At 41.0% G+C, this 26,056-nt stretch overlaps 1 protein-coding gene and 1 long non-coding RNA gene across 5 annotated transcripts in view; one reads left to right on the top strand and one right to left on the bottom strand.

The window, feature by feature from the left end:
- The window catches only part of WNT7B (Wnt family member 7B), a 91,658-nt gene that overhangs the window by 28,975 nt on the left and 36,627 nt on the right, over positions 1-26,056 (top strand). For all 4 annotated transcript variants that reach the window (XM_021529927.3, XM_021529925.2, XM_077783252.1 and 1 more), the window contains exon 2: positions 20,992-21,218. In XM_021529927.3, coding sequence (XP_021385602.1) covers positions 20,992-21,218 — 227 coding nt within the window. The remainder of the gene's footprint in view (positions 1-20,991; positions 21,219-26,056) is intronic.
- The window catches only part of LOC110470373 (uncharacterized), a 126,960-nt gene that overhangs the window by 2,254 nt on the left and 98,650 nt on the right, over positions 1-26,056 (bottom strand). The window contains exons 14-19 of the long non-coding RNA XR_013339984.1: positions 23,804-23,882; positions 23,201-23,505; positions 22,782-23,074; positions 9,329-9,406; positions 8,297-8,399; positions 4,390-4,422 (exon numbers count right to left, since the gene is read on the bottom strand). This is a non-coding gene — a long non-coding RNA (uncharacterized LOC110470373). The remainder of the gene's footprint in view (positions 1-4,389; positions 4,423-8,296; positions 8,400-9,328; positions 9,407-22,781; positions 23,075-23,200; positions 23,506-23,803; positions 23,883-26,056) is intronic.

Here is a 26,056-nt window from a genome sequence, read left to right on the forward strand (position 1 = left end):
TTGCTCTAATGACATTGGCATTTGGTACTTATTTCACCCCTTTCATTTTGGAAGGCTAATCCTGCTAGTCCTACTCACAGTGAAGGGATACACCGACTTGGCCCATTACACTGGACTCCTTTGTGTCAACAACTCAGTAAACAAAGAGACATATCTGGATGCTTTTGCAGGGGAAAAAAAGAAACAAAAAAAGGAACTATTTTGTGTATTGCCAAAGAAACCAAAGCATTAACAGAGTAAATGAAAACTTCACTACATGGGTGATGGAAAACCGCTAAGTGATAATTTCAGTAAGTTTCCTAAAGGTTGCACCCTGCTTACAAACTCTTGATTAAATCCTTTCTAGCTCCAAAACTCTTGATCTAATTAAAACAAGATGTATTTTCAGATAATGACATTAGAACACTCTGTAATTTCTGTGGCTGATTGCACTCTGCAAGAGCAGGGAAGGAAGGTGAATGACTGGGTGTGTGTGAGCCTAGGTACGTGTGTACGTGTGTGCAGTATCTGAAACAAGGTGGAGCTGAGTCTTAGTTGAAAGAAGAAAATCAACGTCAGCAATTTCTGGATTTGCTTTGGATTTTTTTTTTTAAGAAAAAAAACCCTTGTAAAAGGTACAGCCTGCAAAGCAGCTTGGCTGTGTTTCCCAGGGTAAGTGAAGAAAGGTGGTAGGCAGTAGAAACAGGATATTGAGGCACGTATCTAGATAGAAGGGTGGTTGACCAAAGTCATTGAACATAGATCTCCCATCTTCACAATGAGCTGCCTAAATTCTGTCTAGAGCAGTATTAGCTGGGAGACATCACCACACAACAGCTGCTGGGTGGCTGAGGAGAAAATAGCTGTTGTGGCTTCACAGCAGCTCCCCCATGGGACCCACTAGGCCACTTCTGCAGCCAGTAGTAATTTACACCCCTATTTCCATTGTTAGCTCCATGGCCATGAGGCAGGCCTGGAAAGGTGAGAGCTTTCCCTCTGAGAGGCCCCTGGGTTGTGGCTAAACTTGTAGAGTGAGCACTGCAGTATCCTTTGAACACAAAAACAGAGCAGGCAGCTGGAATCTAAGATAGGGAAGGAGATGGGTTAAACTTGCTCTCTTGCTACTCACCCAGGGAAAAGCAGTGAGATTGGTTAGTGAAGAAAGAGACAGCATCTCTATCTTAGGATGCAATTGTCAAAGTCACAGTGCAGAACTGAATTTCATATTGCAGATGTTTCAGTTCTGGCTGTCATTTGCTCTCCTGTGACAAATACGTGTTTCTGAATCAATGACTGGAGGCAGAAAGCAGAAAAAATCATATTTTCATGTTTCAATTGGAATTGCTAGAGCAAACTGCTATGAGAAGTGATAAGCTGTTCATTTTGGAAAGTGCTGGTGAAAAATCAAAATCCATTCCAGCATGTGCTTTAAAGCTAGGTTTCTCAGATGAGCGATTTGTGACCTCTTTAGGGGCCAAAAGAGGCTTTGGGCAATACTACAAAGTGTTATATAGCATTGTGCAGCCCCTTGGCTCCTGAGAGAGAGGCAGTGCAGGTATGAGCGTCCTGTAGTTGCACCAGCCAAGGCACAGCACCATAGTTTGAGTGTGCTGTAGGAACTCAGCTCCTTCAGACTTGTGGAATGTGCACTAGGCAAGGACAGTGAAGAAGAGGAGGTGTCCTATTGCCAAGTGTGGAGTCAGTATCTAAAAAGTAACAAAACTCGTGCTGGATCTATACTTGGTTCATCTATGCTAAGAATTTGAGATCTAAAATATTCAGGATGTCCTCTTCATCCTTAGTGGGAGATATTTGATCCACAAACTAGGATTAGTATCCTAGGCATGTAACTAACATGCTTTTTGGTGTTTGTCTGTTTAACATGGCTGAATTTGAAAATTGTCCTTTAGATGGTACTCCTGAGCAGCCTGAAGGAGATATTTAAGATTTGCTGTGCCTGCACTCACTCATGTACCTTCTCTGGAGCTGGAAAGCACTGACACATGTTTGGCAGGAGTGAGGAGGATGGTTTGCTTTAGAATTACTACTTTGGCAGCAACACCAGCTCAGCTAGGCAAAATCTATGGGCAGCTGGAGAGATAAGACCAGATTCCAACCCAACATCTTTCTTCTGTGCAAACGAATAACAGCAAAATTGATCATTTAGGATAGTTTGGATGGCAGAGGGAAGCACTAAAACTGACAGTACCCTAATTTTTTAATCCCTCTCCTTTTTGTCATCAGCCTGCTTGTTACTGGTGGTATCTATGTGAGAGTCAGTTGATACATATATTCTAATTATTTTTTCAAGTAAATTAATGCCTAGCACTCAGACTGTAGTGTGGAAGAGATTGCAAGTACAGGCAAGTTGTCCTGGCTCACACTCTGTCTAGGAAGGTGAGACTGCAAAGAAGCAGGAAAGCAGCACACTACAAGGAGGTGGCACGCTCAAACCAACACAGCAAATCAGAGCCAAGAGCAGGACCAGATCCTGTTACTTTGATCCACTATTGGAGCTACAGGAGAAGTGTCTCTCCACTTCTCATCTGGGGATCTTCTGGAAGAATAGGTGAACAAGGAGAGCAAGTTTAGGCTGCTCTTCAAGACCAGAAAACTCTCAATATCCTGCACCCACTGGATTCATCCTTCCCACAACCTGTTTTAGCTTGCAAACATGGGAAGTGAGTTGATGCTCTGGCTATGAACAGAGCAGTGTAAGACCTGAGTCAGGCTGTCTGACTTTCTATGTCTGTGACTCCAGAGGACAATCTCAGATTTTCATTTCAAATCCTAACCTATGGGATGAACTGGCCTATCACTCTCGTGATTTGACATTATAGTCCTAAGGTCTTCTATTTAGAAAGACAACAGTGATGTAAAAGTTTTAAAATAGTGCCTTCAGTGTGTGCCATGGAGACTTCCCATGCCATTTAGAAGCAGCAAGCCTCTAAAATGTGGGCAACACTGATGCAGACAACTAAAACCAACAATCCCGTGTCCAGCAACTGCTTGGGTTTGATCCTGTAAAGATGTACACCTGCTGGAAACTCTAACTAACAATGTTCTACAAGCTCCTGTGGGGTTTCAATCCCTTTCTTTTATATTGTGCTATAATGTTGGAATTGTCTCCAAAAAGGAATGGATGATTCTTTAAGTTTCAGCAATCACCAAGGAGCTGAGCAAGAGGTTGGTTGACAAAGATACTGCATGTGGAAGATGTCACTAAGTTAAGACAGTAGGGAGCCAATGAAGATACTTTTTGCCAGCTTTTTCATTAAAATTCATTAAAACCTTTGCAAACCAGAAGATGTTTTGGATTAACTGCCACATTCAAATTAAAAACCCCCAGCTTTTTGCATACTTTTGTGCTTCAGTATTCACATCTTCAAGTGCCTCTTCTCATCTATTGCTATTGCTAGGAATTTCAATCTTGGATTTTTTAAGACTTTAGGCTTTTCACACAGGATAGGTTTTAAGATTGTTTCATTTGCCTATACAATGTCTCACCATGCTCAAAGGAATGTTCAGAATGTTTTGGATCCCACCATCACCTGATAAAAATTAGGAAGAAATGATGGAAACTTACACATTGTAGCCAGGATAGGAGTAGAGTTCCTGCAGCACCGCTTAATTTCTTGATAAAGTCACTGTACAAAAATTGCTGGAGTCCAGCTTTCATTCCTGGCTTCAGTAACCCACAAGACCTTCTCAGGGACCTATTTCTTCATGTTTTCTTTTTAGTCAGTGTCAGGTTACAATTTGGCACTTTGTACACAGCTTTCCTTATAACTATATCCAGGCCAGGACAGCTGTAAAGCTTGCAAGTCAACAGCTTGCAATCAAATCCAAGGACCTCAGCCACCAGGAACACAGTCTGTCAATAAGACAAAAATAAAAGCTACCCACCAGTTTACCATGCTTCAGTGTCAGGGATATTTAATTCCACCCCTTCTAGCTTGGAGTAACAGCAGTTTGAAAGTATTAGCTTATTTGTGTGTGAGTTCACCAAATTAGGTGAAGCATGTGGAATGTGGGTGGAATTTTGATATTTTGTGCAGAATTTGAAACTCATGAAGATGCAAAGAATTGGTGGCCAGTGAGGTAAGTTATTATAGGCAAATATAATATAGCTATTTGTTTTCACATTTTTGATTCATATCATGATGAAACTAGTAGTTTGGAATGATGTGAGTTTGGCCAGCCTTGGGGTAATTTCCAGAACACCACAGCTGTTATCTGTCATTGCCTCATTGATAGTCACTACATAGAATTCAAGGAATTACCTGTTGTAGAACAGGAACTCTCTCTTCATCCTCAGAGAAGATTTTTCCAGTTCAGCAGTGAATACAGCAATCGTTGCATATGGGTAGGGAAATAAGGGAGGGAAAATATCAGTTTCTAGAAACTTACCAGAAGAAGCGTGCCAGATTTTTTTTTTCTCTCCTGCATAAAAAAGAATACACCAGTTATATCTTGTAAAAACTGAACAAGAAGCTTTTTATAACTGGAAAAAAAGCCATCAGGCAAACACTGAATTATCACTTTTTTTAATGTTGGCTAAGCATAGTTTTATTTTTCTCTGCAAGCCCTGTATTTGTCACACTGAGTCATCTGAGGTCAAGCAGCTCAAGCCTCTCTGCCATAGTGCCCATCTTTTCTGGGCTCAGTCTTGGCATGCTGGCACAGTGCAGCTGTTGGCATGCCAGGCCCAGCTTGGCTTGGGTGCCCCTGCTAGTGCAGTCAGTGGTGCCTGGCATGGACCAGCAGCTCCTTCAGCCGCGGCGTGTCGCCTTCCCCTTGCTTGTGCAGAGCCTCACAGCTGGGACCACATCATCAATAAAGTGACACTGACTGTGGGGAGCAGAAAGTTCACTCTGTGAGATTTCTTTCTCCCAATATTTCCAATTCTCTCTGGTCTGTCCTGTTTTATTCCTGCATTTTATTACCATTTCAGCCTTGCTGCAGACCTCGGTCAGTAAAAGTGACTTCAGTTGGCTGCAGTGTGTTAGAACCTTATACCACAAGCTATTTGATCTCTCTTTTGGGTTTACATTTTCCTTCTGAGAGTGAGTGATTTTTTGGCATGGGAAACATTTTTATTAATGATGTACTTATCTCTGTGTTAGAGTTTTGTGTGGTGATGTTGTTTGGATGTACCTGATGATACACTGCTGAATATTTGGCAGAACTGAGAACCCTTCACCTCAAAACTGGCTGTCAGTGTTTGTCTTTCACTGAAATAGCACAATGTTGGTTTTGAGCAAAATAACCAAACTGGATAGGGAACTTATCATGACAGTGATGATCCAAAAATAGTCCACAGTATAAAAATCATTACAAGGTCAAGTTTCCCATTTGAAGTCTCTAAATCTGTGAATCACATTTTCCTCTCTTAGTAAAACAAGGATGATAATCTCTTCTGTGCAGTGTGGATTCATTCATTACCATTTCTAGAAAGCCCTGAGTGAGCCTATTTCATAAGTCTGGCTCCTTTGCCACCCAAAATTCATTTTTGGTAGGTTATGGCCAAAATCTATCCTGGCATCACTTGACTTCTCCAGCCAGAGAGAACCCTAAGAAACACATGAAATATTATGCCTTTCCTTTTTGGGTTAAACCCACATTCACCTATACTTTGTACACATTTCATACAGATAAGTCATAAATATACAATATTTATGTCCCCAAATGAGTCCTAAAACAGTTGCAGGCCTCTGACACATGTACTCAATTTTACATTCATGGGATTGTCCTCTTGGGCCACAGAGTTAAATATAATGTCTGAACTTATAGGTTGAATCATTTGATTCTGAACTGGAAAATATCAGCCCTTTACTTAAAACCTTTAATAATCAGCAGATTTCTTGCCCCCCAAAATAAAAAAGCTAGGATGGTTTTTACACAGAAAAAATGCAGAAAAACTGTTTAAACAGAAAGAGCAGAACACAACATATAGTTAATACTTACAGGGATTCTAAGCAGGCAATTTTAATTATCTGATTTTCCATCAGTTCTTTGATTCCAAAAAATGCCAGAGGATTTTTAACACCACAAAAGATCTAGCCCTCTCTTTCAACTGTGGGAGGCAACAACAAACTGTAGGACATGCATCATCATCTGTGACCATCTATTTTCCTTGTGAATTAGGCCTTTGGTATCTCCAGAGGAACTGGATTTTGGGTTAGCATGAAATCTCATTGTTTTGTTCTACAACAAAGATGCTGATTCTTGTTAGCTTTTGGGAGTTGGTTTGTGATGTTTGGGTTGTATGATCAGGATCATGCACCATATGGGTTAGTTATCAGATCCTTCATGAAGTTATATTTTCTCTACACCAACTAAAAATCCCCAAAGGGGCGATTTTCTTACTCTCATCGTTCTGTAAGACAGAAAGAATGCTGTTGATTTTTTTTCCTTTCTGGTGACAGGAAGTTTTGAAGCATAACAAACAAGATGCTTAGAAGAGTTGTAAAGCATACTTTAAGACATGGCATTAAGGTATTATTTATAATTCTTTTTTTTCCCTGAAAGTATGCAAGATATTCTCTTAATTAAAGTAACTGAACAAATACATATGTTGTTCCATGAGTGCAACTAGTTTCTCCTTTAAAATAAAGATTTCTATCATTTCGTAAGTATTTTCTATAACACACTGGAAGACAGAATAAAAGCACTCCGCTTGGAAAACACTGTCAGCCCAGGAAGAGCCTTAGGGAAGATGGATTTTGAACAGCATGAACTGTGATTTTTTTTTTTTTTTTCCCCTGTCTGTGGGGTGGGCTTCCCCAGACAGAAAGGTATATTGTGTCTCATGGTCAAATTTTCAAAAAAAAAGTGAGAATTCTGTTTACCCTCCAAATGGGTGGCCAACTCATCACAAAGAATTGTCTGTCAACTGAGTAGATTTGTGAGAGGGGTGAGTGGTCCTACTTACAGACTGAACCCATGACCTCCTAATCCTATCTCATGTGTAGTGCCTGCCAGACTGTTCAATGGTCATTAGACCTGGGTGAACAACTTGGACACAAAAAAAAAAAAAAAAAAATTGAGCCATTCTGGGGATTAAAGATCCAAAGAAACCAAAACCCAGCTCCCAAGGATGTTCTGGGCTTTCAGCTTCCACTCAGTTTTATTTTATAGTAATGTCTTTCCCATGCTGCATGTTTGTTCTGCCATGGCAGAAAACTTTCATCCTGGATTATATAGGCTATGCTAGGAAAACTTGAGGATATGGCACAAATGCTTTATGTGTGAGGTAGAGAAACCAGTGTTTAATGATTCATGGTAATGGCATAATGCAATGGTAATCCAATAAAATCAGGCACTTTGATTTTTACTAGAGATGAAATGGTCAGAAGCTGGATGAAAACACTGGCTTAATTCTAGAAGCATTACTAGATAGAAAATTTTATATCATCCATATTCTTTAGAAAATCCATGAATTACGGAAAATTCAGAAGCACTGAATGATTTGAACTGTAAATCCTAATTCCTAGGGTCCCTTGAATATACAGACTGGCCTAGAAATTAAACAAAGGGTGACAGTACTTAGGCCTGCAACTGAAAGGTACTTTGTCACCAACACATGTAACTCTACACAAGAAAAACTTCTCTGGCTTTGTTTGAGACACAAGAGAATGACTTAGTAAGGCTAAGAACATCTTCCTAGTTCCAGCTGAGTCACTGCTCATTCTCCTGAGCAGTTGCTCTGACTCTCAGAAATGTAAAGAAACCAAAATACATCAAGCCTACTTTGACTACTGTTTATTGGGAAAATTGATTCCTACGCTGTAATTCCACTCCATACCACACCAAAACTTGGTGTAGATTTATTCAGACTGTGTATCAGTGGGAGGCAATATATGCAGAATTTTTAAAACTCTTAAAAATAGGTCCTTTTAAAACACAAGCTTTGTGTATTTTAGGTACTTAGTGAAGATACTTTTACTTGACCTGTCTCAGACAGTAAAACCTCTAATGTAAATAATTAAGCACAATCTAAACAAACTGTTTTTCTATACTTTTAACCATACTTCCCCTCCATCTGCCCCATGTTCTCAAAGTCAGATGCTGTAAATCAAACGAGTGCTCATAACTGGACACTAAACACTGGACAGCTACTGTTCCACTAATGAGGGGGGGAGACACAAGGAGTCATTTGGGCCTGTTCTACACAGCTACAATGCAGTCCATGCAGGAGCTGAAGAAGTCAGAAGCAATGGTAATTCACTACAGAATGAGGACTGAAGAGCCACTTTAGGTCTCAGCTCTATTTTACTAAGTGGAGCTAAAGACATGGAATAGCAAAAGCAGTTACCTTGTTTTTATGTTCCTGAGAGGAGAAGAGGGGAGTGTAATTCCAGTCATGATGCATAGTTCATCTTCTGGTGCAGAAAAGCTTGGACCAGTGGGAGAGAACACTGAAAAGGAAGATAGAAATCATCAGAAGTCTCATGCACGAGAGGAAAATTTGAGTGAGGGCTATTTTGTTCTGCAGAAGGTTAATAAACAACATAAAGGGCAGTGCAAGGCCTTCGGGGACAAAATATTCTGTTTCCATTTGGTATCAGAGAAGAAGGCCTGAGCTTTAATTGCAGAAATTTAATAGAATCATAGATCAGAAACATTGGAATATTCCAAATTGGGAGGGACCCACAGGGAGGGGGTCAAGTCCAACTCCTGGCCCTGCACAGAAGAACCTCAAGAATCTTACCCTGTGCCTGAGTGTTGTTCAAATGCTCGCTGAGTTCCATCAGCCTTGGAGCCACAACCATTCCCTGGGGAGCCTGTTCAGTGCCCAACCACCCTTTTGGGGAAAATTTAGGTAGGGTGATTTATAAATGGTATGAAGTGCTTAAAAGATATTTAAATCATAGAGTTTCAGGAAACTTTTGATATATCTAAGCTTCTTAATAGATAACTGATAATTTCCGAGCTTCCTAATAGTCTGATATGCTGCTGTTAAAGATTTTCTTCTATGGAACAGATAAATGTAATCCAGACAGAAAACTAACTTCTCCATCAATTTCTGTTTTACCTAGAGGTAAAAAGTTAAAAAGATCAGTGGCAAAAGAATGGCAGCATCAGGGAGAAAAATGAGAGTATTTGTTAGCAGTGAGAGGAGATTTCTGTGAGACTGTGGGGCTGACTGACAATGCAGACTGGACTGTGGCTTTCATGTGGCTGTTAAACCAGGCTTAACCTGCTCGGGATGCTCACTGACTGACACTGTGTGTGCCATCAGCTGCCTATAGCCCCTACAGACTGCATATGACTCACTTGGTTAGAGCTGTTCTAGTACTACCTCTGCAAGATCAGCTGTGAATCCCAAAAAGTCCTTACCACTTACCTCTTTAAACCTCTGCATTCTTTGGATTGCATGGCCATAGAGGGATTTTTTTTCCAGTTATCAAATTCAGAAAGAAAACTGGAGGAAAAAGAAATTAAACATGCCTGTTATCAGCAGCAGCTTCAGTTTGAAAGCAAGAAGCAGCTAAATTGAAGTCAATATGGCACCTTACAAAAAGGCAGGTATATGCCTGTGTGTGTATGACTGACAGTGTGTGTGGGATCTTTTGAGAGAGGATTTTAGAAGGAGAAGTATTCCATCCAGCTGCTTTCACAAGCTTACAGTGATTTGCAAAACACCAAGGACACACCCAGCACAGGCCACTGGGATAATAACACAGATGCAAGATTGTTATGGCTGCACACCAAATTTAGAAACTCCCTCTAGAAAAACAACTCAAAATGACTTTTGCTAATCCTTCTGAACACCTGGAATAGACTCAACAAGCCAGGGAACTAGAAAAGTTACTATGTGGTTTACCAGGCCCCTTATACTACTCAGAATTAAAATTTTAAAATAAGTAGCTGAAAGAAACCTTAGACATTCATAGATAGCCCTGTTTCGGGTCACATTATTTTGTGCCAGTGTTGATAGTTCAGATTATAAAACAAAGAGTTGTTGTTCACAGAAAGCCCACATGCAATACACAATAATGTTTTAAATGCTTGGAAAGCTGCATAGGGAAAAAAAAATTATATTCTGCAGTTTCTGAGGGGTTTCCCCCTTTTTCCTCATACTTGAGATTTTCTCAGACTAAAGCTATTTCATAGCAATATTCAACTTTTAGGTACAGATTTGAAGGTCTGATTAGACTAGTCATCAAATCCTGTTTCCATGTCTAACCAACATGTATAAACACCATAGACAAACTGTCTCATAATTTCAATAGGGTAATTCCTATGAGGAGCTAAGCATAAATTATCTATCTGATGGATCAGAATTTCTCTTTGCATGATCACCCATAGCCAGTGGGGTGTTTAGCTGGGTTCAGGGAATGCAGGCCCTCCCCATGGAAGTGCCAAGCAGTTTTGCTTACAGCTGGGTGGTGGTACAAGAAAGGCTGCAAATAGTTTTCTCATCAGGGAACAGAGTCAGAAAATTAGAGACAAAATTAGTTAACATATGTTCTCATTTGAAAGCAGAACCAGTGAGAGAACTCCAAGTCAGAAATACAATTTACTGGGAAAAGGGAAAAAGACAAAAATCCCTGCAATGATACAAAAGGAAGACCACTGACAAAATCAGAATACAACCTGACACCCCTCAGGCCAGCGTGCTGGTAGCAGTCCAAATTGGAGCGGCTGCAGTCCTCTTGGGATGGCAGATGTGGCTGCTGTGTCTCCCCAGAAACCTGTGGAAAGGCTGCCTCCCTGCCTTCCAGATTTATCCGGGTGGGAATGCCTGGCTCCTCCCCCTGGGCGGAGCATCTCACCATGGGCTGATGTTATTCTGAGTCACGAGGTGTGTCCTTAATCACCTGTTAAACAGAACTGGCTCTGGAGAGCATCTCTGAGCCACGTGGGAGACACTGATGGGCCATTAACAGGAGATAAGGAAAACTGCCCAGAGGCAGCTCCTGCTCTGATGGTAATAGGAAACATCTTGGTCTTCAATCTTGGACACACACTAGACTATTAAAAAAAATATTTCCAAGTGCCATTTGCTATTTGCTTAATAATATGTTGCATTTTTTTCTTTTTTTTTTTCCATAACTATGAATTAAAAGTATAGAAAACCTACCAAGTGTAACATTTCTGCACTCTGCATTTCTTAGGCAACTTCCTTAGTGTAACACCTCCATCTTCTTTATTTTGGGATCTGGTGTTTAGCATGAGGTATTTGTACAGGGGCATATTCTGGTACATTGACTTGGGCTGGCTTGCAGTTAACAACAGATTTTCCATGGAAGCAAACAGAATCACATGATGAGGAAAACATACATCTAGCACCTTGAAATCTGTGATAGATCTCTTGTATTTAGTAAGGTGGTCCTAAAAGCATTTTCCTTCCTAAATCAAGGCTTTGCAGGCTGAAAGGGACTTTCAGGGCACTTTTGTTTGAAGTTGCCACCAGCCCAGGGGGTCATTTAAAGGTGGGTATCCAGCCCTATCACAACCTCCTGGCTGCCAAAACTGTCCTGCAGAATGCCAATCTGAGCAACCTGCTCCAGTGGAAAGTGATGCCCTGGCACAGGTTGCTCAGAGAAGCTGTGGCTGCCCCATCCCTGGAAGTGTTCCAGGCCAGGTTGAATGGGGCTGGGAGCAACCTGGGATAGTGGAAGGTGTCCCAGCCTATGGCAGGGGGTGGCACTGGATGGGCTTTAGGGTCCCTTCCAACCCAAACTCTTCTGAGGAGCACAGTCTGTTTCTTTTTGACGTGATGCATCCTCCCTCCTGTCCTTGGTGCTGGAGATGGAGAGTAGTTGTACATTCAAGCCATGTCTCTGACAGAGGAACCTCTGCACCCCCACCCAGCCTCTTGCAAACACACCACCCATATCTGATGGGATATTGCAGTTCTCCTGTTCTCCTGTAAAGGAATGAACTCTGACTTGAAACATAAAAAAGAAAATTAAACCCCCACAGTTTTCCTCATTTTTACCTGTTCATGCTAAACCTGGAGAGGCCCACGGTTTCTGCTTCTGGGACTCTGTGTTTCTTTTCCAGTCTTTCCCACATCTTGAGAACAATGCAAATGTGTTCACTGTGAATGACTGTCCCCCAGCTACTGTAGTTTGAGGGAAAGGTGAAGGTGGGTAAGTGAGGAGGAAAAAGAACAAGGGCTCAAGGCTTCACAACCAAACTGGGACTATTGTCAAGGCACCAGTGATCTGCCTGGTCCCACTTGGATGGTGCCAAGGCTGTGCCCAGGTCTCACACTCACTTCCTCGCCTGCTGCACACCAGAGCAGGAGGAGCTGCCCTTCTGTCTGTCATCCCAAAGCTTCAGCTGTTGTAGAGAAACATGAAAAGAACTTATCCTGCTCCTTGTAACCCATGACAGTGGCCTTGTCTGAAGTGAGGCATTTAGAGCAGATGAGAACAGCACACGCTGCTGCTGGTTTGAGCAATGCTCCCATTCCAGATGGAGGAGCCAATAAGTAAACCTGACAGCACCAAGTCTATGGGTTTTTTGCTTTAATTTTGTTTGTGGATATTACTTAATTCCATATCCTGACTTAGGAAAGATTTACCACCATGAAAACAGTGGTGAGGGAAGGAATAAAAGAAATAAATCATGGCTCATTATAGTGGTGTATTCAGTGGATAAAAATTCACTGTCACTGACAAAGTTTAATTTTTTTCCCTCTGCTGCTAATTCAGGACCAGTAAGTCTTGTTTTGTGGTCATATACCTATGTGCAAATAGCAGCCCTCAGTGGTCATTTAGTCTGAAGTGCAATATGGGAAGGGTCAGTGTGGCCTCTCCACTTAATTAATAAAATAATGTCTGAGACAACTTTGTATGGCTTTTCAGGTGTACCTCAGAGCTGCATTCACATTTTGAGCCTCATGATTAACAGACACTGCAATGGAGTCTCAACATTTTAACACAATACACTAAATACTCCAACATAATGGATCAGTAGACTTTCAGAATTTATTCTCATTGGTTGCTCAGATCCTGATGAGCCACTACCTGAACTGTGACAGCAGTCAAGCCAGCTGACTGCATTTTGAGAAGGAAGAGTCTTCCTCTCCTGTAGACCCATTTTTACATGCTTTCCTCTTTCAATTTTTGTGTCACATCCACGAAAGCCCTATGCAAACAAAGCAAAAATTTTAAGATCTTTCAAAAATGTTTAATGAAAAATATCACAAAGCATATATTTTAAGATAGATTCCAGTAACAGTCCACCTTAAAGACTTTAGAGCCACAAGGCATACCTGGAATTTTAGAATGAGCTAACCAACAGCTGCTTCTGTGTAGGAGATCTGTGGTAGGACTGTGACAAGCTTTCAACAGATCTCACAAATGAAGCAGGGTATGGTCTTGATAAATCTTGGACTTTGCCTGAAGACTACCTACTTCTTTCTTCTTAATCCATTCCCCAAACAGAACAGACTGATAAACTTGGTCAGAAACAAAATATGCACTTCACTTAAGTTTAATTAAGGCTTGGAATTGATATAGCTTGGAAAATGACTATATCTATATATATGTTGTGTGTGATTGGAGAAAGCTTATTTGTTCTTATTTACTATATGAAAAACATGACAAAGGCATGGACTTCACATATAGAAGTGTGAATTTTTTTTTTCTATGATATGGAAATGTTTCTGCATAGACACAGAAAATCTGTGAGTTATCTCTTCCAGCCACTTTGGTATCTCAGAGATGCCTTCCATGCCAGAACTGCAATATCCCACTCCAGTTATTCTGCAAGGTAATTTTGATTTTCACAGTGGTGGGTTGCTGCTCAGCAAACAGCTCTGTGCCTCCCTGTCAGATATTAGTGTGGCTCTTTCTAGTACTAAAGGAAACTAGAAATGGGGTGGAAGGCAGATTATGGTGCTACACATCAACACTGCTGGGAGTGCTTAAGGAGCATCTTGGCATTGAGGAATGGACTTTGTTGTTACTGAGGGTGGAAGCTGCTTGGTACTCTGCAATGTAAGGCATGTGCATGTTTGCAGAACTGGACTGGTAGGTCCTGCTAACACTGTTTATAGAGACAAAAGAAAAAAACTGTGCTAAACTGTGGCAAGCACATTTCTCTCCCTCTCAGGATTTTTCACAGAGGTGCACAGAGAGAAATGAAAGAGAAAACAATTTTCTGCTCCTTGTTTTTCCTATGTGGAATGTGTTTGGAGATTTGGTTACCTGGAGTGAGTGCTTGATTGGATTCAGGTGAGGATTGTTTGAGCCTGATGGCCAATCCAACCCACCTGGGGCTGGAGTCTCAGAGAGGTTCACGAGTTGTGTTAGAATCAGAGAAAGTAGGATGTAGTTTTAGTATCCTCCTTTTATAAAGCATATTAATGTTTTTCACATTTATAATAATGAAATAATTCAGCCTTCTGAACTGAGTCAGACATTGTCATTTCTCCCCATTGGGTTTGCCTGCACTTACAATACTAAACAAAAGTGTTTCAGTTGGATTTCTAAATCTGATAAAGCTTTGTTTGTAAAAGGAATAGAATAATTTAATATCATCACCATTTTTCATGAAGCCTATTCAGATAAGTTCAATTGCACTGTGTATATCACCACCTTCATCACTGACAAGACCAAAGCAGGAATATTCCAGCCTTCCATGAATTGCCCAGGAGAATGCTAGAATTGCTGTGTTCCTGCAGCTTTCAAATACTGGCCTATCAGTTTTCTCTGGTTTAGCAAATAATTATTCCTCATTTGTCACACTTCAGATATTTTAACACCCAATTTTATTTTTATAAATTCCTATATCCACAGGATGTTTTTTCCACCATATAAGAAGATGCCCCCAGAGTAAAGTGATTTGAGACAAGAAAGAAAATCCTCATTATACAGTAGTTTGCCATAAAAATTCTGGAGGACAGTGAATGTCCAATGAAAATGGAAATGTAAATTTGCTAGTGTGGCCTTTACAATAGGACACATGAGGCCTGTGAGGCAATTCTGTTCTCCATGAGCCTTTTGTTGATGTAAAAAATTTGAAATGGGTAAAGTACAGATATTACAGTCTTCAAGATATCCTGCTGTTATGTATCAAGTGTTGCCTCACTGAAAGATTATTACAAATTATTGTAGTGGACCAGTCATACAGCAAATAAGATATGTGTCAAAATCAGATTTCTCTCACTCAGTAAAGCAGGAATTTGCAGGAGGTTGGTGCTGGTTGCTGGTGCTCATCTGTGAATGGCATCCCAGGCAATGTCTCCCCTCCTGCTGAAGCCTAATGATTCACTGTTGGCTTCACAGCAACCGTCCCAGCTGGCAGGTGGGGAGGGTGTGATCCAAGGGTTTGATGGTGTTCCCCTGTGGGAATCCAGGGCTTCCCTCTGGCTGCCCTGGCAGGTCTGGGACCCTGGCAGGGGTCAGGAACCCCCCTGGACAGAGCCCCCAGAGACACTGGCTGTGATCTCTGGCCATGGAAAAGAGTTTTCAATCTTACAGGATGAATTACCAGCTCTGAGTGTTTGATATGAGTAATAATTAAGTGTGGCATGGGTGTAAAAGTAAAATTTTAGGATTCTAGATGAGGGGTCCAAAGGGGACAAGATGGAGGAAATTGGGTGTGCCTTGTCCTTTTTCTCCTTCTTCATGCCCTCCATGTCTCCCACTCCTCTCTCAAGCAGGCATTTACCCAAGGCATGCTCTGCCCTTGTGCCAGTCATCCCTCAGCTCGCCCATTCCATGTTCATTCCTGGCCATGCCAGCAAGCACACTGCATGGGATATCAGGCACTTTTTTGGGTGAGCTCCTCAAAGAAATCTCTGCCTTTCATTTGTTGGGAATGAGCACATCTGTGTGCAGCCCCCAGGTCTGGAGTCCCAGCAGAGGGGAGAACACCACAGGGCTGAACCACACAGCCTGACTGGATTTCCGCTTCAAGAGCACATGTGCCGAACATCGATTTCCCAAAGACAAAACTGAAAGCCTAAACATATGCATATGGCACTCAGAGCCAAGGACACTCCTGCCAATTCCTGCAACTGATACGCACTCAAAATATTTACTTAGGAATTCTTAATTAAATCAACCATTCGGTAGTGGTGTACGGTTTCAGATGTGTCGCAATGTCACCACAAAATACCTCGGTGGCTCCTGCTAACAAAGAGCTCACTATGTGGGACTTTTTGTCAGAGATGGTGGGGTAAGTTTTCGGTACGCTGTGCCAGAAAGCTGCACAACTCCTCTGCTGTTAATGGGGTTCATTTGGCTAAATTCCTTCATTCCTCACTGAAAACAACCCCCCTGCCCAACAGCAGTTTCAGGTGAATGTCAAAAAGCAAAGCTAGGGTGGGATCACCGTGACCCTCCAGTCGCCTGTCCAAGGGCTTGCAGCTTGCAGTGCTGGCTCGGTGGGAAGTGTGTCTTGTGCTGTTGTGCAGCCAGGAATGCAAGTGAGGGAGGGTGAGCAGAAGTTCTTGATGCCAGTCCTGGGCTCCAATAAAATGTAATTTCTCCAGGGAACACAGATTGGCAGAGAATATTTAAAGCAACTTTTTAGTTTTTTTTAACCAAAAGGTTAAAATCAGCTTGATTAAGTGTTTAATCTGTATCCAATGTGTTGTTGGTTTAATCTCTTATTTTACATCTTTTGTCATGTATTTGTCAGAATGGGATATTAAGTTCCTAGGAGAAATCTCAGTAAACATCTGTGCCTGTGCAGGAACTTGGGGACAATTCCAAAGACTGGTCAGTTACTGTTCTTCATCTATAAGCAGACAGCTCTGTTTCAAAATTTTATCAAAATTCAGATTCTTTTAACAGGAAGAAAATTTAAATGTTTTCTTCTCATGTGCTTGTACATCTGTCCATTATACAGATATACTTTATATATTTTCCAGTCGTGCAAAGACTCTGCAAACTGCAGTTCACATGAAGACCTTCTTATATGTAAAATTAATCAGAAGTTGCAAGGACATGATAACATTTGAAATCAATGAAATGACTTGTGCTCGAGTTAAGTGAATGCTTGCTTTTGCAGATATAAAATGGAGACTCAAGCAAACCAACCAGGAATGAGGAGTACACTTCCAATAAAGCAGTTCTAAAAACTCAAGTGGCCTTAGTGCTTAATTTCTGAAGCATTTCAAAGACCTTTACTTTTATGACTCGCTTAGAATATCTAACAATTTTCATTTCACTTTGTGAAAAGGGAAGCTGGAGTTGCTTAGGCCCTACAGAGGAGATACAATTGTAACAGGAAATATATTTGGAAGGAGAAATTCCCTTTTTTTGTGACAGGATTAATCTGTCTTTGCATAAGTAAACAAGCATTATTTCACAAAATAAGCTGAAACTTGTCTCCCACCACCATGATTTTCTGCTTGCTGTGACACAGTCCTAGTTATTTTTTCAAATGATAAAAAACCAGAAACCAAGCCTTCCAAAATCTTCTTCATCAGGTTTAATTTGATGGAAGTTTCAACTGCAGGGTCCTATCCAAGCCCAGATCCAATGGGGTTTTTGTTTGTTTGTGTGTGGGGTTTTTGTTTGTTTGTTGTTATTGGGTTGTGTGGGTTTTTCCTGTGGGTTGGTTTTTTTTTTCTTTTTTTTTGGTGGGTTGTTGTTGTTTTTTAAATTTGGACATAACTGTTTATAGACATTGCTCAGTTTCAGTGCTGGTGTTTCCCTTAGATTAATGGCATAGGCATGAAGAAATGTCAAAGCTCTCCATATGCCAGACACTAGTGCCAATTCCTTAAGAAATGTGCCATTATTGCACTCACTCTGTTTATCTGGATAAGCCATGGGGATGATGTTTAATTGAATAACCCATGTGGATGACCCAGCAGAACACTCTGAGCTGTGTGGAGACCGTTGTGGTGCAGGATGGTTGCAATTACTGTAAACTGCATCAGAAGTCCTAACAAAATGCCACGCTCAGGAGTTTCTGGTGATAAGAATCGAGGCAATTTGCACCACAAAGAAAGATTAGATGAAAGAAGATGCCAAAATGTGGCATGGAGGATCTGCCTTTTGACAGCTATAAATTGAAACAATTTTCATCTTTGAAAAAAAGTAAAGTAGCCTTCAACCTGCCAAGGGGCAGGAGCACATCACAACCCTCCCGAATGTGTGATGGATGCACAAACTGAGGGATGCCACAAGAAATAGAGGAGAGGAAGCTTGAAATGCTGTTGGGTGCATTTCTTTAATAAAAATAAAGCTTTCCAAAACCTCAGTTTCATGATTCAGCATTTCTTTTGGCAGTGTAACAATTTAAAACTAGGCTAAACAAGTCTGAGGGAATATGCTGGTAAGTTCAGGCCAGAGAGGGGGAAGTTTCTGGAAGTAACAGAAAACCTAAGACCCCTTCCACCCCCAATAATTGCAGTTTAATTGTTATAATACACTTCACAAGCACACAATAATTATAACTATGATGACATGACATCCTGACAATATGTTCTGAAGCAGGTATGATTGTGCTTATTTTCTAGATGAATAAACCAACCCACTGCATTAAAATACTTTGACCAAGGTCTGCTCCAAAAAACAATGGGAGACCAAAGAATATACTCTTAAACCTAATTATGAGACAGCTGTGACATGTATGAGGAAGCCACTTAACTGAAAATTATAAGTTTAGATGCTGTGGCCAATTCTTGCTTTCCTTTGTTTTGAAAGTCGTAAGGCTTTTTGCTGCTCAACTTGAGAATAGTTAGTGGAAATTGTGGAAGCCCAGCAGTTTTAAAAAAATGATGTCAGGGAGTTATTGCACACTTTTTATCAAGTTTTTAATTTTTAAAAAAAGTATTTATGTAACATGCAAATAATTTTTATGCATAAGTTTTGCTAGTAAGTTGGTGGCATAGCCTCAGTAAATTGATGACCATCAGGCAGCTACAAGACCAGAACTGTGTGTCCTGTGCATGTGCCAAGCATCAAATGGAAGTTTGAATTCCTTGTGCATGTCTCTTTCTTAGGAGTCAACCACAGATTTCCTCAGGGCTAGATTTTCCTGGAAGGGGCAGTGTCTGAAGCAGCAGTGGAAATTGGTTACCAGGTGGGAAGGTCCTGCAGGAAGCCTGGGCACCTGATCTGTCCCAGGGAACTGGGCAAAGCCAGGTGGAGGGTAGGGCAAGAACGGGGCACAGCATTTTAGTGTCATCAGAGAGTGTATGTTTGTGAATTTGACACATCATCTATTAAGGAAAAATGCTTTCCTTTGTATTTTACTGCAATTTTTTCAGAATTTCCATCCTACTTTGTGTGGAAAGTGGATGAAGTCAGAGAGAGAAAAGCTCTAGGACCTTTCAAAGAAAATAACACTTACTTTTCAATTTTGAAAAGTGTGATTTAAAAAAAAAATACTGATACTTTGTGATTTTCATTAGCTTTTGAAGCCATAACATAAAGGTCATAAGCCATTGTATCTTATCCCTATATCAAACTTTTTTAAGATTATCACATCTCCAGGGAAGTCCTAATTTAAAGACATTGCTATTTTATTTCATTTTATTTTTATTTTAAAGAGGAGAAATACTTTTTGTCAGAAAAAAACCTATTAGCTCAAAACCTGCATGAATCTCAGGGACACTCTGGTTCCAGGTGATGCTCCAGCTTTGTTGCTCAGCATCCAGAGGAACACAAATTAAAGCTGCAGGTCTGAGCACTCCTGCTCCAACACTGGGAGTGGTCAGACTGCAACTACCTTTTGTTTTACTTCTGTTTAATAGGCAGAACAACAGGGGATGCATGTGCTGGATGACACTTTATTTCTATATCCATAACCCACCTCTGCCTCCATAAATAAAAACCCACAATGAAGAATTTCTCATGGATTGTTAACTTAGGAAAAGATGCAAAAATACCTACTAAAGGCAGGGTGGATCATCATGGAATTTCCATCCCACAGGAATACCAGTATTTCATTTTAGCCAGGGAAGAGCTCTCAATTTCACCCTCCTTGCTCTGGCTTTACTGTGTCTTATTGAAATGGCAAAATTAAACACTCTGATTTCATTGCAATGTGGCATTTATGCAATTTTGCAGTTACCTCGTGATGAAGTTGACCAATTCTTATATAATTCTTTAATTTTGTTTAGTCACCATTTCCCCAAGGGAGCACTTCCAGTGGGAAATTTTTAACACTAAGATGAAAGGCCTAGGCTGGTGCTGAAGGTGGGAAGTAGGATCATGGGGCAGTCAGTCTGCTCGTCCAGAGCAAGCTGAAGCATCTCCACGGGCCTGGCGGGTACTCAGCAGATGTGACCAGAGGCATCATTGAACCCATGTTCTCCTATTTTTTTCAAAATATTACCATTTAAAATGTAGACTGTAGAGATGTTGAAAATGAGCCTGTGAAGATGTTGAAAAGTGAGCTGAAAAATGAAAAATAAATGTGCTGAAGTGAAAACATATGGCAGGTGCAATTAATATGCAAACTTTATAATGAATTCTGAAAATATACTTGAAGAATGAGAACTGCAAATGTTTCTAGCCTGGATAGCACATAATAAGGATAACTCCTATATGCTCCATGATGTTTGCCAGATCTAAAAGCACAGTTATGCTAATGGACTTAATTAATCATTCAATATTTTGAGCACAATAATGGGCAAGCATGTTGGTAGTGTCATTTTCTAAATCGTGCTTAACGGTTTCAAATGAGGGGTGAATGAACTGGCTGCAGTAACTAAAGCACTAATTCTGAACCTACATTCAAAGTAGACATGAGTTTCAGAGATTTTGTGGATGATCACTTTTCACTATATTTCGATTTTAAACTAGTCTTTCTTTCCACATCTCACAAGCTGATGTCTCTGCGTAGGACTGGAAACAAAAGTGCCAAAATTCAATTTCTTTGTTTCTTCTGGCATAAACCAGATCAGGAATTACTGTAAGATTCCCAGGCTGCTATACCAGACCAGAGACACTGTGCCAAGTCGGCATAATTAAGGAACTCAACCTCGGACCCTTCCCCTTTTGCACAGCACCTCACCAGGCACACAGCAACACCTGCTCACCTCAGCTTGGTTATAATGTGTCTTTCTGCTTTTTTCCTCAGAGCTTTGTCATCCGTGGTGGCTTTAGGAGCTAATATAATCTGCAACAAAATCCCAGGCCTGGCCCCTCGGCAGCGAGCGATCTGCCAGAGCCGCCCCGATGCCATCATTGTGATCGGGGAAGGGGCACAGATGGGAATCAATGAGTGCCAGTACCAGTTCCGCTACGGGAGGTGGAACTGCTCTGCGCTGGGAGAGAAAACAGTCTTTGGACAAGAGCTTCGAGTAGGTAAGGGTGTCTCTGCTACTGTAGGGACCTGTTTGGGATGGTTTTCTCTCACCTGTCTTGCTACGGTCCTGCCAAGGTTTATAACCCTCAGAGTTCAACAGCGATGCTTCCAGAGCAATTGTGTGTTTCCATTCCGTGAAAAGTAAGTGGCAGGAGACATGGAATCTCCAGGGATCTGTAGATCATATCTGTGCCACTTCAGACCCAGCAATGGCCTCAGCGCCTGCACAGCCACCCAAGGTTACAGCCCATGAAAACAGTGTTTCCAACTGTTGTCTTGGTACATGTTGTCGTGGTGTATATTATGGCCAATCAAAAATTAACTAAAAGCAGCTCAGAAAAATCCCTCTGCAGACTTCCCAGAAGCTTAAGCAATGGGAGAGTTCCAAATAATCGATGGAGGTACTGTGCATACAACACTGGCCTTCCAATATGTGGCAATAATACATTTTAGTGCTGCTATCATACTGCAAAGAAAATACTGCAAGTGATTTGAGGCAGGAAACATATTCAAAGAAAATAATACATGGCCTTGGCCTGACAAGCTGCTAGCTGGCAGAAGTTAAATCAGTACCTTTTCACTTACCCTATGTCTGATATTATTTCACAGGGGAGATTATGTAAATCTTTTTCCAGCACTGAGGTCACTATTTTCTTCATCACCTAGCTGGATATCCTGAACTTACTCCTGACCTTTTCTCTCTCTCCCAAGGGCTGCCCACTCTCCTGTGTGTGCTCTGGGTTGGGATAACTTGTTGTATTGTGTGGCTCTCTCAAGGGCACTCAAAGTAATAACATACAGCTTCTCAGTGGGGTTGGAGCCTATTTTTCTTGTGTCCCATTTTTCTTTGGGCGATACCTCTTGCATTCAATGGTTTGGGTGAATCTTGTGCTTCCTTCAACTAATACAGCTGAGTGTGGTCAGACGTAAGATCTCATTAAAACTGTATGGAAAAAGGCTTAACATTTAATTTCATCTGTGCTGAGGTGTTGACTCACATGGTGCTTTGGTTGTTAGTGGTGGTCAAGGCGTCAGGGGTTTTTTCTGACACCCTTGTGAAATGAATGCCAAAAACTGAAGTATGTCAGGATCAACAAGAGAACTGGATATTTTTTGAAAGAACATCAAAATCTGAGAGTCTAGGTGAGGTCTGAATGTTTTAAGGACACAGTGGTTCAGCTGTAAAATGTTCTTAGGGAATAAATCCACTGGCACTGGGCAGTTGACTTACATTTGTAGGGGGTCTGTCATATTCTGTGAGCTTTACATTACATTCTCAAGGCATCATATTCAGGAACTAACCTAACTTTTGACTTCTATTCTAAATTGTCAAATTTAAATGAACCAGAAAAAAAAAAATCTAGTCACTTGTATTGACTGTTAGAAGCATGGTCTGATCTTCCTTGGTTGCTGTTATGTTTGTTTGCTTTCAGTTTTTAACCAGAATCACATTGCTGTCAGAAAATACACATCTGCCAAGCATTCTGTACTTGTTCATGCTCTGTTTTCATCTGCCAAAGCTTGCAGGCATGCCCTTACCTTAGATATGTGAGTTGTCTTACCTTCTGTGAGATCCCTTGTGGCCTGAGAAGGGCTGCTCTGGAGGGTTGTACCAGAGTGGTGTCATCACAAAGCTTTCCAGTGAAAAGGCTTTCACCACTTCTGCTCTCCTCTTCAAGCTGAGGATCTTGTGCTGCCTCATCATCTTCACCACTGTGTTTGTGGGTAACAATCCTCTTCACCAGAGAGACTCCTTTCATTCTCCAAAACTTTGGAAGTGAGGGCTGTTCAAATAACTACAGAGGACAAGTTGTAGTTGTGCTTTCAGCTTCAATGCTTCTATGTAAAGTAAGAGCTACAAGGAACAGAAAGTATTTGTCATTAGGATGGATAAGCTACCAGGCTGGTCAGTCTCTACAAAGATGGAAAAACCAGGGTTTTCTTGAGCCACTGTTCAAGCCATATTTGCCAAAATACTTACCAGATTCTTGACCCGTTCACTGAAGCTGGGTGGTTTCTTGCAAGTCTGAAATGGCTGATGTGGAATTTGGTGGGTTCTTTTATGGATTAAACCAAACATAGATGAAACTTGGCTGTTGGAGCTAAGTTCTGCTTTGACATTTGTTGGGTGTGAAACCACACAGACTATAACAGTTGCAGCAGGTTTACATGACCCCTTCCAGCCGAGCCAGATTAGTTCCATGCAGGTCTATAAAGATCCCATAATCCACAAGTCTTTATTTTTTTTATTACTGGAGTAGCACCCAGAGATGATGAGGTCAGTACCTATGAAAAGGATAGGGTTTAGGAAGTAGTGTTATTACATTAGCAAGGGGGAAAAAGGTAAAAAATGGACAAAGATTTAAACCCCCATCTACTTAAAAATACAAGATATTTCTAAGCACAATATTCACATGTGTAACTAAACACATGTGGTATTCACATGCCCTCTGAACAGAGAGACACTTACCTTTCTCAGGGTTTCTCATGAGAGGAGCAGAGAAAGGAGAATGAAAACAATTCTTATCTCATTGGCTGCTCCTGTGTTTGTGCCCATGTGGAATGTGCTCTGGAGATTGCTTACCCAAGGTGATTGCTTGGTCAGATTCTGGTGATGGTGTTTGGATTTGTTGACCAACTGCATTCATGTGTGTGTCAGGACTCTGCAGAGTATCATAAGTTTTTCTTATTAGATATAGTTAGTTAGTGATAGCTCCTGGTAGTGTGTAATATAGTGTAATACAGTTATAGTATAATAAAGTAATTAATTAGCCTTCTGAGGTCACTGGAGTCCTGCACATAATTCTCCCCGCGCGTCGGGCATCGCAGCACCGATGAACACACCTGTGTCTGACCCAGAAACACTAAACCAGCCATTTGGCTGCTCCTGAACACACTGAGGAAAGGACTAAAACTAAAAAAAGACAGGCATCTTTTTCACTTCACCCCAAAGGAAAGCTTTGTCCCAGAACCCCCTGGCAAGATGAACACTGAAGGTGAGTTTCTCAGGTATTAGGGTAGGGAGGGAAAGTGAGCAGTGATGACATATTAACTATTGGGAAGGAGAGGACCTACAGCCACTGATGAGGACTCTACCACCACACTGACAAGTAGAGATTTATGGCTATTCTAATCTGTATTTTGATACAACATTCCCCCTTCAGAATTCAAAGCAGACTCACCCAAGGTGAGGTTTCTCCAACAGATGTACATCTGTTTCTACCATCACCTCTTGGGTGCCTTTATAGTTCCAGCTATGCATGTCTGCCATCCACCACCAAGCCAGAAGACATGACACAGGGACACATGTCCCCCCTTGTAATTTCTAGGGATCCTACTGTGCCAGGAGAAGTCCTCAGTTTATTAGCTAAGCTCTAGGATGGTTCAATAAGGAGTTATTTATTCAAAGAGGTACTTCAGTGAATGAGGGCTGCATCACCAATACAGTACATGGAATCTATATTAAAAACAATTGAAACAGTCCAGAGGATGGAATAACAGTTGTAGAAATCATGGAGCATTCAGGTTGGTGTGGAAGATTTACGGCAGCCAGACATAAAAGTGACAGAGAAATCTAAATTACTAGCATGAACAAAGGCTGTAGCATGGGATGAATTTGCCAAGCACTGTGTATGCATAGCTTATTTTGATATATTTATAGCTGGGAACTCTTCCATAGTCATGCCATCCCCAGAGAAAGTCAGTCTTGCAGTTACTTTACTCATGCTGTCCTTGTACATTGTTGTATTTGTCACCTTCCTGTGCTCATCCCTAGTTTTCAGGCCAGCTTCTCCCATACTCTTCTGTACTCTCCACTCATTCTTCTTGCTTTAAGCCTCTTCAAAGATTGCCTCTTAAACAAATGAATTTAAACATTAAAAATTAGATCTTTTTAAACTAATTAAAAAGTAATTATACATCAAATGTTATTACTGGTAGTCACTGTTGAAAGATAATTGTCCTTCTAACATTTTGGAAGTGAGGACCCTGATCTGGAAGAGAAAAGCCTCTCGTCCTATCAGGTTATTGATACAAGAGAGCTCCAACACTAGGTCTCTATTCCCCCAAATGATGGCCAGAGCAATTTGTCACTCACATGCCTCTGGAGGCTGCAGATCATTAATAGCATTGAAAGCAAAGAACTCCCCCCCAGGAAAGCAACCAGTGCAGGCTCTGTAGTATGAAGTCTGAATCAATAACAGAAATGAAACCTGCTGGTGTTCTTTGACAGTGGATTATTCTGGCTAATTATTTGTGCATTGACCCTTTCCACTGGAATCCTTTAAACTGAAGTGCTTATGAACAGGCAGCTCTTACCACTGCTAAATCCAGGGCAAAACTGAGTTGTTTTGGTGTTTTGAAAAATATATCTGTCAAGATACCCAAAGTGATCTGTACCTGTCTCCATTCTCAGACTCATGATGTGGAAAATGAGCATGACTTAGCAATATTTGTCTGTGTCACTGGTGCAGTGATTTGGAAAATCATTAAATTGGACACCCGACAGGGAAATATTAACAAATAGGCCAAACCCAAGAGAGTTCTGCAGTTGTGTTTTTTTTTTTTTTTTTTTTTTTTTTAATGCCTTACCCTTTGTTTTGATCTGTAGTTTTCTGGTGTGTTGAAAGGATGCATCTGAAAGGAAGTTACAGCTCTGCTTGCCAGGGGAGGTTTAGAAGAACATCTTTCTTCCCATTTACTTAACTTTTGATCCACTCCCCAGGCAGAAAGGGGGAGGGATAGGAGAAAAACCCTACAGTTTAAGCAACAAACAAAATCTGTGCATGGATTTTATTAACTCCCAGGTGAAGAAGACTTTTGCAAACACAATCAGAAC

Source organism: Lonchura striata, chromosome 5 (genome assembly GCF_046129695.1).
Source record: "Lonchura striata isolate bLonStr1 chromosome 5, bLonStr1.mat, whole genome shotgun sequence".
NCBI lineage: Eukaryota > Metazoa > Chordata > Aves > Passeriformes > Estrildidae > Lonchura > Lonchura striata.